At 39.7% G+C, this 17507-nt stretch overlaps 1 protein-coding gene across 1 annotated transcript in view; it reads right to left on the minus strand.

Moving 5' to 3' along the window:
• HTR4 (5-hydroxytryptamine receptor 4) overlaps nt 1-17271 on the minus strand; it is a 157606-nt gene extending 140335 nt beyond the window's left edge. Inside the window, exon 1 of the mRNA XM_067730124.1 lies at nt 17203-17271. Coding sequence (XP_067586225.1) covers nt 17203-17228 — 26 coding nt within the window. The 5' untranslated portion in view covers nt 17229-17271. The remainder of the gene's footprint in view (nt 1-17202) is intronic.
• Nucleotides 17272-17507: the final 236 nt, after the last annotated feature.

A 17507-nucleotide genomic window follows, 5' to 3' on the forward strand; every position in this document is an offset into this window, starting at 1 on the left:
ACCAAGCTTGTATCTTGGAATGAAAAACTCTAGTGTGATTTACCAACCAGCACAATTGGATCCAGCTCTCTTAGTCGTCTTCTCTGGACTTTTGCTCTCTCTGAATCCTAAGAGCCACCTGATCCTTACGGCCTTGTCAATTTCACTGGAACCTATCACCTGGCATACCTATCTCTCAGTACGTGCCAACTACATCAAACTCCTGATCTAAACTCTGTCTGGTCCACCATGGTGATACAATAATTTTACATAATGATACAATTATACAAAAATTTGCAAAATGATACACTCTTACGTCAGTGAACAAAGGATTTCCTTCACAACTCAACCTCAAAGATCTCTGAGGTTAGTCTCCTTTAAGCAAGGATTTTGGCCCCTGTATTGAACATCTGCAATTTTAAGCTGTCAAGCATGCATCCCCTCTTCATTTGGTAAAAGAATTCCATTTTCCTTGGGGGAACCATCTTGCGGTTTGGGTGGGACTGAGCCTATTCTCTCCCATCTCATCTCCAGGGACAGCACAGAATCTAGGCCTTGCCAATTGCCATATTTAATTCCCCTAGACATTTCAACAGAAATATAATGCAAACCATAATGGTTTAGAGATGGTTACATGGATGTAAACTGATCCAATGGACTTAATTGTGGGACTCTGTTAGGAAGGAAGACCTTTGTATTATCCATATTAGAAGCTGATAGGTTGTAAGCCTAGAACTTAAAGGCATTGCTACATTGAAAGGCCCTGCTTTAAGAGGATGGCAGAGTCGAGAGAGAGAGAGAGAGACCAATTCCAAGGATCTTGTTTGAGACCCTGGTCCAGCAAGTTGCACTCCTGAACTTTTCAGTTTGGTGAGCTAATGAATTCTCATTGTTGCTTAAGCTACTTTGAATTGGCCTGAAACTGGAAGAATTCTGACTCACAGCGCTCTTCCAATATTTAGCCACTACATGGATAATCTATATTTTTCCTGTATTTCAAAGGCAACTTCTCATGAAGGCTCCCCTGTTGATGTAAGCTCACCCTGAATTTTCCCTTTATTTTGTCCTTTTCAACAAATGGTCTGTAGGGCACATTTTCTTTATTAGAACCTGCCTTGGAAATCTGGTCCATCCATAATCAAGAGAATTCAAAGGTCACGTCAATATTTCATGCTGAGTTACTGACAATCCTCGACATCAAGTCATCCTTACTGCTCATTTGGGTTACATCCCAGCTCTGGGCTCTCGGTTTCAGTATGGAGCCTGAGACCCAGCTGCCAATTTGCATTCCAGCTTTGACTGGTATCCAAATGCACCCCTATGTTTCTGACTTCCTCTTGTAATAACCTCCCATACCCCAGTCACTTCAGCGTCAGAGGTCTCCCTCACCATTCCTCCCACTGGTCCCTAGTACATCTTGAGAAACTTCCTTAAGGACAATGATCTATATGATTTTAAATGGTCAACTTCCAGATTCCCCACTGCTGGGTAGGAATATTACCATTTGCTGGGTTTGCCTGATGCCAGCTGCTTGTTATAACATCACTTCATGGACTAACCATTCCATCATGTACCTGTTATGTTTCTTTGTAAACAAACCTATCCTGATGGATAATTTGTCTTTAGGTCTCCACCACTTCTCACCAGACTTCAGTTAACACTTCCACATATCCCAACCTAGAACAAATACCTAGTTACATCATGTCTCTCTACTCACATTTTAGCACCATATAACACCACTGTTACCATGCTGATATACTTATGATACTGTTGTGTGTACTTACTGCCCAATGTATAGTAAAAATAACACTGGACTCAGAATCAAAACACCTGGATTCTAATCTTGGTTCTGTCATATACCAGTGGTGTGACCTTAAGCACAAAAAATCTTTTTCATAACCTGTCAAATTTTCATTTCCTGGGTTTCCCTGGTGGCACAGTAGTTGGGAGTACACCTGCTGATGCAGGGGACGCGGGTTCGTGCCCCAGTCCGGGAGGATCCTGCATGCCACGGAGCAGCTGGGCCCATGAGCCATGGCCACTGGGTCTGCGTGTCCAGAGCCTGAACTCCACAACAGGAGAGGCCGCAGCAGTGAGGGGACCGCGTACCGCAAAAAAAAAAAAAAAAAAAAAATTTCATTTCCTTTATCTGTAAGTTAGGGTAATAATACTTGCCCTATTTTGCTGGATGTTGTGAGAATTAGGTAACAATGGATGTGGACAGGACATGGAAGCAACCTAAATGTCCACCAACAGAAGAATGGATATACATGTGGTACATATATACAATGGAATATTACTCAGCCATAAAAAAGAATGAAATAATGCCATTTGCAGCAACATGGATGGACCTAGAGATTGTCATACTGAATGAAGTTAGTTAGAGAGAGAAAGATGAATATCATATGATATCACTTATATGTAGAATCTAAAAATAAATGGTACAAATGAACTTATTTACAAAACAGAAATAGAGTCATAGATGTAGAAAACAAACTTATGGCTACCAAGGGGAAAGGGGGAGAGGGGGATAAGTTGGGAAATTGGGATTAACACATACACACTACTGTATATAAAATAGGTAACTAGGGACTTCCCTGGTGGTCCAGTTGTTAAGACTCTGCACTTCCACTGCAGGGAGCATGGGTTCAATCCCTGGTCAGAGAACTAAGATCCCCCAAGCCATGTGGTGCGGCCAAAAAAAAATGATAACTAATAAGGACCTATTGTATAGCAGAAGGAACTCTACTCAAGACTCTGTAATGACCTATATGGGCAGAGAATCTAACAAAGAGTAGATATATGTACACATATAACTGATTCACTTTGCTATACAGGAGAAACTAACACAACACTGTAAATCAACTATACTCCAATAAAAATTTTAAAATAAAGCACACTGTAAACTCTGAAATACCTTGTAAATAAACTATTAATATGAGGTCTTATCACTAGTCAGAACTGTTATCTCACACTTCTTTTCAACCACAAACACCCATACATATTGTAGATAGTTGGTGAACACTTGTCAAGTTTGTATGCAAGTATTCCTAAAAATCCATTTGTAAAACAAAAGAAAAATGTTTGACAATGAACTAAGTAAGGGGTTAGGGGAGATAAAAATATTGAGAAAAAAGAAGAGGATGAAAACGATGGGTTGTAAATGAGAGTAGAAGTGCCAAGCAGAGTAGAAATGCAAGAGAAAAAGAGAACTAGGGGAGACAGGGAGAGAGGGATGCAAGGTGACATGCCAGGAACACAATGTAGAAGAGGAAGACAGCAGGGAACAGGAAAAGGTGACAGAAGAGAAAAGGCATCAGTCATTCTTAAACTAGAGTTATCTGCTTGGGAAACCCAGGGACTGAGATGGAAATGGGCTCCTGGCTTTCAAGTAGATAGGAAAGAACTAGCCCCCTGAAGTTGTCTTAAGGAAAGCCGTCCAGCCCAGCAAACCTGTTCCCTGGAGGCAGATGCAGATGATGCCTGCTCTGTGGGAAGAGACAGGGGCAGCAACTGGACAAAGAAGTAGCATGTTAAACAACAGCACAGAAAATGAGAGAACGAGTAAAGGTGCAGAGAGCAAACTTAATAGTCTGTAAAATAAAACCTATTGCCAGACCTGACTATTAAAATATTACATAATTTGACAGTCTCACCATGGTTGCTTTTCTTCACTGAAATACATAATAATCTGGATTGAACTGATGATTAAGTCTAATTTAACCAATTATCTGGACATACTTAAAAAGAGGAGTGGAATTTTCAAGCAGAAGCAGGTATCTACTTTCTAGGACACCACAGTGGGAATTCTGATATGGGAGAGACTTCAACTCTCTTAAGGTCTCTGAAGGACCATAATTATGCTAACATTCTAGGTCCCCATCCAATCTCAGTCTCCTCTGAATATGGGGAAAAAAAAAACCAGAAGCGATACAACTAATGGATTTCTTATTAGAGGTGAGGAAGAATTCCTGGAGAATGAGACAAAGAGAAACAGAAAGCCTATTGAAAAGGGCATAATCTCCTCTGATCACAGAGCACACGGGCTCCTCTCTCTGGGATGACACAGGCTTTCTTTCTCAGAGTTGGCCACCTGTATTGTTCCCCAGTGACACTGTTGATAAAGCACTTAGCATAGTATTTGGAACAAAGAAAGTATTAGGAGCTCAAAGTTGTGGTTCTAAATACAGTAGAAATAAGAGAATTAATAATAATAGTTGAAGTAGTAGCAGACGTAGAAGTAAATGAGTAATGGTGGTCTGAGAGCTTGGCATAATAATACCAGCATCAGTAATGCACCACCGTGGTACCGTGGTACAGAGGAAGCTGCAGTACAGGAGTCAGGAGACAGAGCTCAGGAGTCAGACCTCGTTAAGTTTGGATCCTTGACTCTACCATGTGTTAGCTGTATGAACTTGGGCAAGTTAATTAATCTTTCTATGTCTCAGTGTTACTACCTATAAAATGCAGATGATAAGATCACACCCTTCATAGAATTGTTATATAGAGTGAATGAAAAAGTAGTGATAAAGGGTTCAGCACAGCACCTACATTATTGAGTGCTCGATACCTGTTAGTGAGACACAGCAGGAATGGTGGTGGCAGCACTGCAGAAGAGTCCATCCCAGGCAAAGGACGCAAAATAAAGGGAGCACCAAACCTGTCACTAGAGGTCATGCTGCAAATCTGTAAACAGCCCCACCGGAGAGGCTTTCTCAACTTCAAATAGAGAACTGGTGTTCTTTCCATCCTCCTGTCTCCTCTCCAAATCTCATAGCCTCCGAATCCATAACTCCAAGTGAAATTTGGTGTATGGGGGGTGGGAGGAAGAGGTGGTGGCTGCTAATATCTACTGGGCACAAACCTGTCTATGACAGGCCTGGAGTGATGATGAGATCTTGTCTAAAGAGTTGTAAAGTGAAATATAAAGGCTTTCTCAATTTTAGTTAAATTCCTCCAACACTATAATATGCCAGACAGTGTGATAAATACTGGCCACATGAAATCCAGCAGAGGAGGTAGACATATTAAACAAATAACTACAATCAACTCTGACAATTACAAACAATTGATAATAGCAATTTGTATACAGAGATCTGGAGAGGTTGGGAAGGCTTGTGGGTCTGTAGAAGATAAGTTTGAATTCAAAGTGTGAAAAGGAAGTTGACAAAAGACAGGGGATGGGCATGATTAATCATAAGCTATAGAAAGATGGCCAGTCATGTGACTTCTAAATGAACTGGAGGTGGGAGAGCCATAGTCAAGAAAGGAGTTTGGCGATGACGCCAATCGCTCAGAAAAGAAATGGTGAGGTCTAATGACAGAAATGACAGGAAGAGGAGGAGAGGGTTGCAGAGTCAAGGTTACATAATTCTAAATAAAACAGTCCTAAAATTAAGCTGGTGTAAAAAGGTTACTAGTTATTTTTTTTCCCACAGAGTAAAACCTCATCAGTTCAGCATAACTTGCATAGAAGCATGTCACAATTAATCAAATATGAATTACAAATTTTTTAAAAATATGACTAACTGCTTAGGGCTTTTTGAGTAGATGAGATATTTTAAATACCTTTCTACTTTGCTACTTTTAATTAGCAGCATCAATGTTCCTGAAAACAATTAAAGTGGAGGTTCTTAGAAGCAAAGTTTTTTCTGAAGTGGATTGAATGTTTCTCTCTTCTGCTTTTGTTCCCACAAATGCGCTTCCCAGATTCCAAAGCTGATCTTTACTCAGAGCCAATTCCTCTTTCACTAGTATAAAAAAGTCATAACCCCAACCTCAGGCTGACTCACCAGAGAACTGGTCTGAGAGGCCTATAAAATCTCTCAACAAGCTAGAAGACTGGTTGGCTGGTACTTCTTCCTGTCAATTAGGAGTGTCAAACTGGATAGCCCATCAGTAACACAACCATAGAAAATAACACGTTTGTAGTTGCAAACAGAAATCTGCCAGATTTTTCTGATTCTCAGGATTCTTTGGGGCAACTCAGTTTGTTTTCAAAACTTCTGTCAGTGATGCAATGATAAAATTCAATCCCAGGACAAGCCACGAAAACATTCCCTTTTACAGAGGGAATTCTATCCTATCCTTTACTAAAGTACTACATTGGTTGAAATCCTTAATTAACATAGCCTGTCTAAAACTCACAGTAAATCAATGCACTATTTATTTTCCAAATACTTGTGCCTTTCTTACATCATAACCCCATGAGTCATAAATAATTTATTTACCATGAAAAATATTAGACTCAATTCCCACAATCACACTGACTAGAAATGAAATTACAAAGGAAATAATTTAGTATTTCCAGATGTACAGGAGGTGGCTTGCTTGCATAAGTTTTCTGAGGTTAGGAATTCAGTAGGGTCATAGTTGTAACTCTTACACACATCCTAATTGTGCAAAACTTCCTTATTACTTGCAAGTTAGAGAATGAAATAACCCCTGAAGTCTCAAGAAGGAAGAAGTTTCATATACAGGCAGTCTCTTTGATATTAATATTTAGAGAGCTACATTCATTTTTCTCTTGTCTAGAAGATAATTAGAGCTTTGGGGATCAATTTCTATTCCATTCGATCCATCATGCATCAGATGGGATCAGAATCTTTCCCCAAACATTTCCCCTCTGAGCCCCACACCAATTTAGCCAACTTTCTATTAGATGTTTATCACCAGAATGTCTCACAGTTTCCTCCATCTCCACCAGCTCCGAACTATGCTCTATTTCTTCAGACACCCTACTGCTCCATGGTCACCTTCAAAATGTCTTCCTCTTCTTTCTCATTCAATTGGTCACCTTCTACCATGAATTCTACTTCTTAAATTCCTCTAGAATCTGTGTCTTCTCCCTCTATCCCTACTCCCTCATTCCTAGTTCCGGTCCTTATCCACCATCCCTTGGACAAGTATAACAGTCGCCTGAGTCCCTGAGCCCGTAACTCCTGTCATCCACTGTAATTCAGCCTGTACTCAGAGTCATCCTCCCACAATATCTGACATGACTTTTGACATGACATGACTTATCTGACCTCTTTTGTGCAGACTGGTCACATTTCTGAACCTTCCATATCTAGTTTTCTTCATTTACTATTACCAATATTTTTTGAATGCTGAGAAATTGTCTTTTATTCATATTTAAAAAGCAACTTCAGAGTTCTATACTATCTACACATACACTTTTTCTAGAATTCAACTTTTGACAGTTTGGATTGCAATAATTATACATAATGAACAATGTTGGCATTTGAGATAAGGTAAGGCTAAAAATGTCAGTTACACTGTTGACAGTGAGACCTTACAATAAATATGCATCTGTATCTGTTATGCAAAGGGCACGATAGTATGGAACATTCAAGGATGAGTACTTTGTATAATACTTTTTGCAAGCACTTAAATTAATAAAGCCATTATAAGCTCAGGAGCAAGTGAGTAGGCGGAAGAGAGTGGAAAAAAAAAAGATTATTCTTACAGTTCTTTAGAAATGCAAATAAGAACATTGCCTGAACATCATTACCTGACTGATCAAGTGGTAATCGCTTAGCAGATATTTACTTAGAAACCTGTTCCAATTCTTTAATTGAAAAAAGTTCTTTAATTCAGTACAACCCTATTTGCTAAATGATAATAAGACAAATTTCCAGGGAAAAAATAGCAGGTACTAAGTGTCATAATATGATCTATAAAATTAGAAATGATTCTTACCACTGTTTTCAAAATTTAAGTGATAAAATAAAAAGCCTTCAAGGGTGTGGTAGGTAGATCGAACTCCCTGACCAACTGGACGCTGTAGCTATGGAAGGTAATGTAATGGTTCTTTGCAGGCAACAGGATTCATTGTTTCTCTGGTAAACTGGAGAGTGCCCAGCCTCCCCACAGGTGCTTAAGTCAATTTTTAAAAACTGAGACACCAGGGGTAAGGCAGGAATAAAGACGCAGACCTCCTAGAGAACGGACTTGAGGTTATGGGGAGGGGGAAGGGTGAGCTGTGACAGGGCGAGAAAGAGTCATGGGCATATACACACTAACAAACGTAGTAAGGTAGATAGCTAGTGGGAAGCAGCCGCATGGCACAGGGATATTGGCTTGGTGCTTTGTGACAGCCTGGAGGGGTGGGATAGGGAGGGTGGGAGGGAGGGAGACGCAAGAGGGAAGACATATGGGAACATATGTTTATGTATGACTGATTCACTTTGTTATAAAGCAGAAACTAACACACCATTGTAAAGCAATTATACCCCAATAAAGATGTTAAAAAAAAAAAAAAAAAAAAAAACTGAGACAGGCCAGAAAAACATATGTGCCAGGCCTTTAGTTTGGGAACCCAAGTCTAAAAATGTATAGAACAGATACTCTACAACACAGAAATTTTTGCACAAGCAAACTGAAACTTAGGTTCTGACATCAAACAAACTGGGTGAAAACACTGGTTTCACTTCTTACTAGAAATGTGACTCTGGATGATGGCACTTATCTCAATCAGAAAGGGTAGAAGCCTAAAAACTACATTTTCCATACTTCCTTGCCAGCTAGCTTCTGGTTATGTTCTCCATAGGAGGTTCAGAATGGGAAACTGGACTTTGAGAAGGAAAAAGAACCTTTTTCTCCAATATCTGGAGGTGCCATTAGCAGTGAGAGCAGCAGCAAATGATGATTCCTTAAGCAACAGATGTGATGGGAGCAGGGCTTGCAGTGGATCCGTGAAGCTTCATGACCTCTGGTTAACATCCCCTTCTTCTTGCCCTTCCAGGGAGCTTTGTGACCAATGCCCTGCATTAAACCTCCTTTTCTTGAAATTTATTAAACAGCCTCTATTTTCCCAACTGGACACTGATAAATATAGAAGCAGAAAGAAACAAGTCAGAGGTGTTTTCCTCTAAACAAAGATCTTCAATCTAGGGATGCATTGCATATAATGGAGAGCTGTCTTTATTGAATAGAACACAAGACTAAGAGTCAAAGAGTCACAGGATTGAACCCTAGATCCTCCAATTCCCAAAAAGGAATGGATCCACATTCATGGAAGCTGCAGAGTAAAGAGAAAACAGTGCTGAATAGAGAGCACAGAAGAGCCGTGGTCTCATCCCAATTATGCCCCTTGTTTCTATCACCTCTGGGAGCCTCAGTTTCCTCAACAGAGAATGGGCACAATCCGGGACAAATAGTCAAAAAAAGTTAACAACTGATTAATAAGGTCAGCCAATTAAATGGACACCAAATTTAAGCAATCAAGAAACTTACAGAGTAGTTAATTATCAGTCCTAGGGGTAATAAAGCCAATATCTCATGGTTACTGTGAGCACTAAAGACAACACTTACCATTTGTTCGATCCATGTATGTGTGAGATACTATGCTAAGAGTATTACCTACATTATAATCCTTACAAAAAAACATTTTCAGATGCCAAAACTAAAGGCTCTAAAAATGAAATAATTAGTTCAAGGTCATATAGCTAGTAAATGAGAAAGCCAAGACTTGAACCCACATCATTTTGTTTCCCAAAATCCCACTCTTCCAGCTTCCTGTGATGCTGCCAGTTGAAATCACTGTGATATATGTAATTCAGAAGCTGTGTAGTGTGACATCACGTAGAGCAGTGGTTCCCAACCTTTTTGGCAACAGGGACCGGTTTCACGGAAGACAATTTTTCCACAGAGGCGGGGGGTGGGGGGTGGGGGGGTATGCTTCAGGTGGTAATGTCAGTGATGGGGAGTGGCAGATGAAGCTTCGCTTGCTTGCCCTGGGCCGCCCGGTTCCTAGCAGGCCGTGGACCGCTATCGGTCCAAGGCCCGGGGGTTGGGGACCCCCTGATGTAGAGGACTGCTAGCTTTGTGCCACAACCAGCGAATTTCACCCATTGCAAGAGACCATTGTTTTAGGAACATAAATGTCACCCTCTCCCTTAAGGTCCCCTGTGACCCCATGAGGAACAGGGGTTTCCACTACAGGGTAAGTTCCAGTTCATAGTCACTATGCTCATGATCTAATTAGAAGACTAACTGAATAATCACCATTGTATCAGTCAAGCAATAAAGTTGAGTATGATTCTTATTTACATTTCTAAAGCAACATAAAAATAACCCATTTTAAATGGTACCCACTCACTTTCTCCTTATATGCTAATACATGTCACAATTTCAAAGCCTGAAGAGAGATTTCCTGCAAAACGTTTCACTGACTTAAAGTTGCACATGTTCACAGTTGCAACTGCCAGGTTACAAACATGAATTAACTCTGCTTCCAAATCAATTACATATTGGTAAGTCTTTAGGGCTGACAACTTGCACACATTGATTTTAAACTCTAGGGAGTTATTTCAAGGCTTTAGAATATTTAGCATTAAAAATTCCAACTTCATCCTGAGACTTTAGTGAAATATAAGTATTGTCACCAGTACTAATAATCAAACCAGAAATCAACTCCCTTATTTTAAAAATTGTTCTTTTTTCTCTTTGCTAAAATTGGATTTCAATTAATTCTCATAGGCACATCGATTTACAATTAATTTTATTTCTTGATTTGAAGTAATGAATTGCAAATTAGTGCCATGACAGAATTAAAGCAACTGGGTAATTACAGTTGACCTTTGAACAACTTGGGGTTTAAGGGCACAAACCCTCTGAGCAGTTGAAAAATCTGTGTATAACTTATACTTGGCCCTCAGTACCCATAGTTCCACATCCATGGATTCAACCAATCTCGGACCATGCAGTACTGTAGCATTTACTTTTGAAAAAAGTCTGCATGTAAGTGGACCCAAGCAGTTCAAACCCATGTTGTTCAAAGTTTAACTGTAACTCGAAGCCAGATACTCTTCTTTGTTACGGCTTTTAATTAATGTTGTGATGTGTGTACAGCAGGTGGTTGTACTTACATCGTGTATGTATTTTATATTTTAGAGTATTCAGCTTTTGGCATTTATTCAGATTTTTTGTGCTTTATACAAAAGCTTGCCATCTTGATCTTCTGTTCAATGATTACTGGCTCCCCAGCACATGGCATCAAGCCCTACCAAAGAAGGAAGAAAGATTCTCCCTTGGAAAAAAGGTTTCTTCTTGGATTCCTTTCTCCCTATCTTTCTTCCTTCTTTCCTTAAAGTGGCTTATAAAAATAAACAATATAAGATGCAGTTAAGAAAGCAAACAAAGTAAGATGAAGTGACAAAAAGGGCTGGAAAAATAAAATAAGGGCATGTTACAGCCATAATAAGTGCCTGGAGATCTTCTATAGTTGCCAGTGGTAGTTATAAATTTGGTTCTGACTTTGCTAGAAACCGTAGCAAAAGGAGGGAAATGCTACCATTTATATGATTAATCATTCCTATATGATGCTTTTTTGGTTGCTAGTGAGAAACATTAATGAGAAAGCACAACAGTTTTTCTGTAGAGGAGAAACAGTATTAAACCAAGGTATTCTTACTAAAGAGAGGCAGTGCAGCAGGAAAGTGTACTGGGGCAGGGCGCTGAGTCAAGGCTAGGAAGAAGCCACAGCTAAAAAGAATCAAGATTAAAAAATAAACTTTCTCTCCACTCAAAGTCTGAGGTATTTATCTTGAGAAATCTTCAAAGAACAACTGTGTGTATATTTGGACTTTTCCTCCCCTTACATCTTCTGCCTGAACCCTGTACTTTCTGGAACTAGAAATTGATAGAAAAAAAAAAATTCTTAGAAAGCAGAAACTGTATAAGTGTAATAAACAGCAGGAAGAAAAGAACGGAGACCTGGGTGGCCTTTAGGGATCACACTTGAGCTGAGGAAAACCACATGTCAGTGGGAAGAATCTGGTAGTTAAAACAAAACAGAAGGCATGGGTTATCTCTGAAGTCAGGCAGTGTTTCAGGGCTGCATTAAGCAGCCTCAGGGGCTTAGGGATAGCACTGGGGTAAGGCACCACCAGGCTCGCTGCCCAAACACAGGCCAATGATATCCTCAAAGAGTATCTGCTACAAAATCACTGAAGCCACTGTTTCCATTTTCCTTTCTTCAACCCTTCAAAAAGAATGCAGCTGTCTCCTCTAGAGCCCCAACAAGAAGCAAACAGACCAAAAACTGACATCAGGTGGGTGTCAGACTGCCTGGAAAGGGGTGACTGCTAAGTTTGTGAGACACTACGGTATTTACCAAGGGACAGGACTCATCAGGAACTTGCCGCTCCAACCAGGGCCTGATTCACTGCTAGCTTTTCATCCTGAGTCAATCCATCCTATATCGACTGTTCTCTGCAGTGAAAGCTCTTAAGGGAAATAATGCTTGTAATGCTTCTCCTATTTCTAAAATCCAAACCTAGCATTTTTTTTTTTTTTTTTTTTTTAGTCCTCCCTTATAGTTAGTTCACAGAGAATACAGCTCATTGTATAGCCCACTATTTGGGTTCTTTTGTCATTGTATTACATGCTATTTGTGCAACTGTCTTCTAGCTTGAGATCCTTAAGAACAGGCACTTATGTTAACTCTTCCTCGCACATCGTTTAGGTGCTTAACTAATTATATCAAACTAATGAAGGAACCCTCACATATTTTTATTTACCAATGGAGCAGCATTATTGAAATACCATAAATAAATCCAACCGCTACAAAACGAATGGAGCTGGACATTAACATATTTTGGCTACCAAGCCTCAATTCCCCCTTCCTAAAAAGCATCAATTACTTTGGAGGATTTAACTTTCCTCCACTGCATGTCATCTTGAGTGATACCTGCCTCCCATTATGAAATGGACTTAGCCTGGTCAATCAGATGTCTGACTCTGACTCTTGAGTAGCATATAGAAAGAGGAAATGGTTGGACATTATCCATGACACAGAAATGTACTGACCACTTCTTCCCATGGTTGGCCACTGTTCCACTTCCTAGCTCTACTAGAATTCTCGAAGTTCTTGTTTATTTACAAACCTGGTCCCCCAGAATTTTCACCTTAATTCTTTGAACATATACATTGTAGCTTCCCAAAAATTACCTTTGAATATGTTAGCAAGTTAGTTTCTTTCTTTCTTTCTTTTTTATAAATTTATTTATTTATTTATGGCTGGGTTGGGTCTTCATTGCTATGTCCGGGCTTTCTCTAGGTGCGGCGAGCAGGAGCTACTCTTCATTGTGGTGTGGGCTTCTCATTGCGGTGGCTTCTCTTGTGGCGGGGCATGGGCTCTAGGTGCACAGGCTTCAGTAGTTGTGGCATGCAGGCTAAGTAGTTGTGGCTCGCAGGCTCTAGAGCGCAGGCTCAGTAGTTGTGGGTGCACAGGCTTAGCTGCTCTGTGGCATGTGGGATCTTCCTAGACCAGGGCTCGAACCATGTCCCCTGCATTGGCAGGCGGATTCTTAACCACTGTGCCACCAGGGAAACCCAGCAAGTTAGTTTCTGATGTTTATAGTCAATAACACTGGTAGATATACAATAGCAAGGATCATGGTGAAATAGCAAACTCAATTAAATGAAACCAAACAAACCAAAAATTAAGTAACCAGTATGACCTGACAAAATACTTAAATGCTAGACATTTTATTTAGCCCTAAGTGTCAACTAGGACTTCTCTGTTCCTTGATATGTGGGGAAAATTGGCTGGAGACTCTCAATTCTATAGCCCGCAGAAATCTTTCTCTCAGATTTCAGATTCACACTCATCCTATGCCTTTGGGTTGCTCATTCTCACACATGCATTCTCTCTTCCAAACTACGTTTACCCAGACAGGAATGTCAGGCATCTCACCAATTTACACATGCGCGTGTGCGCGCGCACGCACACACACACACACTCTCATATAAAATATCTGTAGTATAGTAGGAGGCAGTGTGGTTTTATGACCTTGAGCAGTTTACTTAACCTCTTCGTACCTTAATTATCACACATTGTAAAATGGGGATAATAATGATGTGCCTCAGAGGATTGTTTTAAAAATTAGAAGGATAATACACGTTAAGTTTATAGCTCATGATGACCTCACACATAGTAAACATTCCACACTCTTTTCCTAGCCAAGGTAGAAAATTTTGCTGAAGAACTCAGTGTTGGGAGAGGTCAGCACACATCATGCATTTTTAAACAAACAAACAAAAAGATGCAACCTAACTCCTCTCAACGTCTTACAGCCACCACGCAGCTAGATATCCCACCTTCTGCTAAGCAGGATCCAGACTCTCCTTCTCTGAATCTTCTCTCTTCCTACCTTCTCCCTCCTCTGGTCACTCAATTTCCTGTCTTCAGAGCAAGTTAAAAAATTCCTCTCCTGTGCCAGGGACCCAGACCCTTTGGCTTTCACTCTATACAGGCACTTTACCAAGTGAAGACATTTCCTTACCAAAAAAAAATTTCTGGTTCCTATTCTTCAAATGATAAAATTTACTCTACCTAGTTACTCCTAGAACATGGGTTTCTGGACCCTAGTCATCTGCATAGTACCCTTGTGATTTTTTTCACATTCATTTATTAATGAATATTTTTAAAGTACATATTATTTTTCTTTTTTTCCAGCATTATGGAGATATAATTGACTTACAGCACTGTATAAGTTTAAGGTGTACAGCATAATGAGCTGACTTACATATATCATGAAATGAGTACCACAATAAGTTTAGTGAACATCCATGATCTCATACAGATACATAATTAAAGAAATAGAAAAAAAATACTTTTTCTTGCAATGAGAGCTCTTAGGATTTACTCTCTTAACAAGGATGAAGGCAGGTAAAAGATGCAAACGCCTAAGTACAACGTGATAAATATAATTAACACTGCTGTATAGGGACTTCCCTGGTGGCACAGTGGTTAAGAATCCGCCTGCCAATGCAGGGGACATGGGTTCGAGCCCTGGTCTGGGAAGATCCCACATGCCACAGAGCAACTAAGCCTGTGCACCACAACTGCTGAGCCTGTGCTCTAGGACCCACGTGCTGCAACTACTGAGCCTACGTGCTGCAACTACTGAAGCCCGCGTACCTAGAGCCCGTGCTCCGCAACAAGAGAAGCCACCAAAATGAGAAGCGCACGCACTGCAACAAAGAGTAGCCCCCAGGCTTCCCTGGTGGCACAGTGGTTGAGAGTCCGCCTGCCGATGCAGGGGACACAGGTTCATGCCCCGGTCCGGGAAGATCCCACATGCCACGGAGCGGCTGGGCCCGTGAGTCATGGCTGCTGAGCCTGCGTGTCCGGAGTCTGTGCCCCGCAACGGGAGAGGCCGCAACATTGAGAGGCACGTGTACCGCAAAAAAAAAAAAAAAAAGAGTAGCCCCCGCTCGTCACAACTAGAGAAAGCCCACGTGCAGCAACAAAAACCCAAAATGGCCAATAATAATAATGATAAAACACTGCTAATAATTTTTTCTTTAAGTAAAACTTACTTTCAAATTTTAAGTAAATGTATTTTAAAAGAAAACTCTATTTCACTACTATCAGTGGCAAAATAGTATTACCACCATAAGGTTACCTTAAAATAAATATTTTTTTAAAAATAAAACAGATATTCATGTACCACCTAAAATCATCATGCATTACTACTGATCCATGCATCACGATTTGGTAAATAAAGGTCCTTTACTATGGACACCCAGAGGGTGGGCTGAGAAGGAAATGGCTGGAAAGTCTGTGGCACTTGCATGTTACTAATATTGTGGGTAGAGATGGGGAGTAGGTGAGGATGAGCATACGTTGACGGGATCAGGTTAGAAATCAAACAGAGAGGATAGTCCAGAGACAAGATTCGGAGGGGTGATATCATCTTGTAGCCTGCATTGCAGATCTACAGCACCCAGGAGAATGGCTAATGTTCATTTAATTGAATTGTATTCTGCTATTAGAATCCAATGCTGCTATAAATAAACGTTGAAAAGCTGGAAATGTTAGGGATCATACTACCTGAATCATCCAGAAAGAAGTACTGATTTTAACCAACTGATCCAGTTTAATACAATGTCTGAAACTTAAAATAATTTGATAAACTTATCACCATTGACACTGCTCACTTTGGCCTTTTAATTAATAAAAATAAAATGGAGACTCTCTAGATTCCACTTTGCTTTCTCTGTGCAAATAATGCCACAAATTTTCAGAGGAAAATTAAGTATGTGGTACTAGCCTAAAAATCTCTGTTAAAGTCCTAAGACTGCACCAAGTCAGTGTGTTTGGTAAATATCAAAGTCCACGATGCTTCCATTGGGAGTGTAAAATGTTTTACTGCTGAATATAGAGTCTCTGTGCATACCTAAGTGTACTAGAACATCACCCTATTTGAAATATATGTACAATTACTGGCTGATCAATAACTCTTTATTAAATACCCACCATGTGCCAGGGATTATTCATGAGACATATTCTATCTTTAAGGAACCCCTGCATTGGGGTGATAGTACATCTTTGCAGCTCCAGTCACATTACACTCGAGTTTCTGTGTGAGTTTCTGTCAAGATATTTGACAGCTCCATTTTGTCACAGCGTTCTCCTACATCAAACACAGAGGCATAGTGCCCCTGACCTATACCTGAAATGTGCTTTCCTACAGATCTCAAATGAAAGAAAAACTGCTCCTGTGATTGCACCAAGAATGTATTTTTTGAGCATGTCTTCCAGCTACTGATATCGATGATATCTTCAGCCTCAAATGCCAATTCATAATATTTAAGCCTTATTGAATACAATTTTCTCCACAATATTTGGTTGTACCGAATAAAATGCAGCAAGCCTTTAAAGAAAAAAAAAATCCCTAGAAGCCATCCTATTATTTGATCTCCAAGAGTTGCAGGAAATTACAGAAAAACAAAACAAAAATCATTTAGCTTTATGTAACTATACCATGCAACCATCATGTCACATAATCTAATGACCTGGTTGATAAAAGAAGTGGCAAACTAGCACTTGTCACAAAAAGCTATTTAAACATATATCTAAAGTTTAGATGTACAGATAAATATTCTTAAGCTATTTTTACCCCCATTTAAATACATCTTCTTTCTTCCTATTACAGAGATGAATATCTATTTTCATGGAGGAGCATCTCCCGTAATGCAGACTTTTAGTATAGGCATCTGGAATCATTTATAGCCATATTATATTTATCATTTAAGCAGAAATGAAAAAACATTAATAATCAAACAGTACCACACTCACAATTATATAAGAAATATTGAAGAAAATCCACATCTATTAGCTTTGTAACTCTACTACAACAGACTTTTCAGAGACCTTAGAGTTCAAATGACCACAATTTACAGCACAATATATACAGAAATGTAACATACCTCACATTAGCATCAAGTTCGTCCATTACAGGAAATAGGCATGGGTGAGTTGGATTTCAGTGTGCACAGGGTACTATAATGGGGAAATAAAAAAGCGATTAGACAAAAATGTAATGTAGGAAAATAAAAGTCGTGAAGGGAACAAATGCCAAATAATCATTGCTTCCTAATTATTAGGACTTTTGTAGCATGTCAGAAAAGTATTTAATAAATAACACTACAGCAAAAAGCTATTGGCATACTGAGGTATGGCACAGCTGAGTACTGCAAAAAGTTTCTTTACATTTGACTAATCTCTTAGAGAT

The sequence above is a fragment of the Pseudorca crassidens genome, chromosome 3 (genome assembly GCF_039906515.1).
Source record: "Pseudorca crassidens isolate mPseCra1 chromosome 3, mPseCra1.hap1, whole genome shotgun sequence".
In the NCBI taxonomy this organism is placed as follows: domain Eukaryota; kingdom Metazoa; phylum Chordata; class Mammalia; order Artiodactyla; family Delphinidae; genus Pseudorca; species Pseudorca crassidens.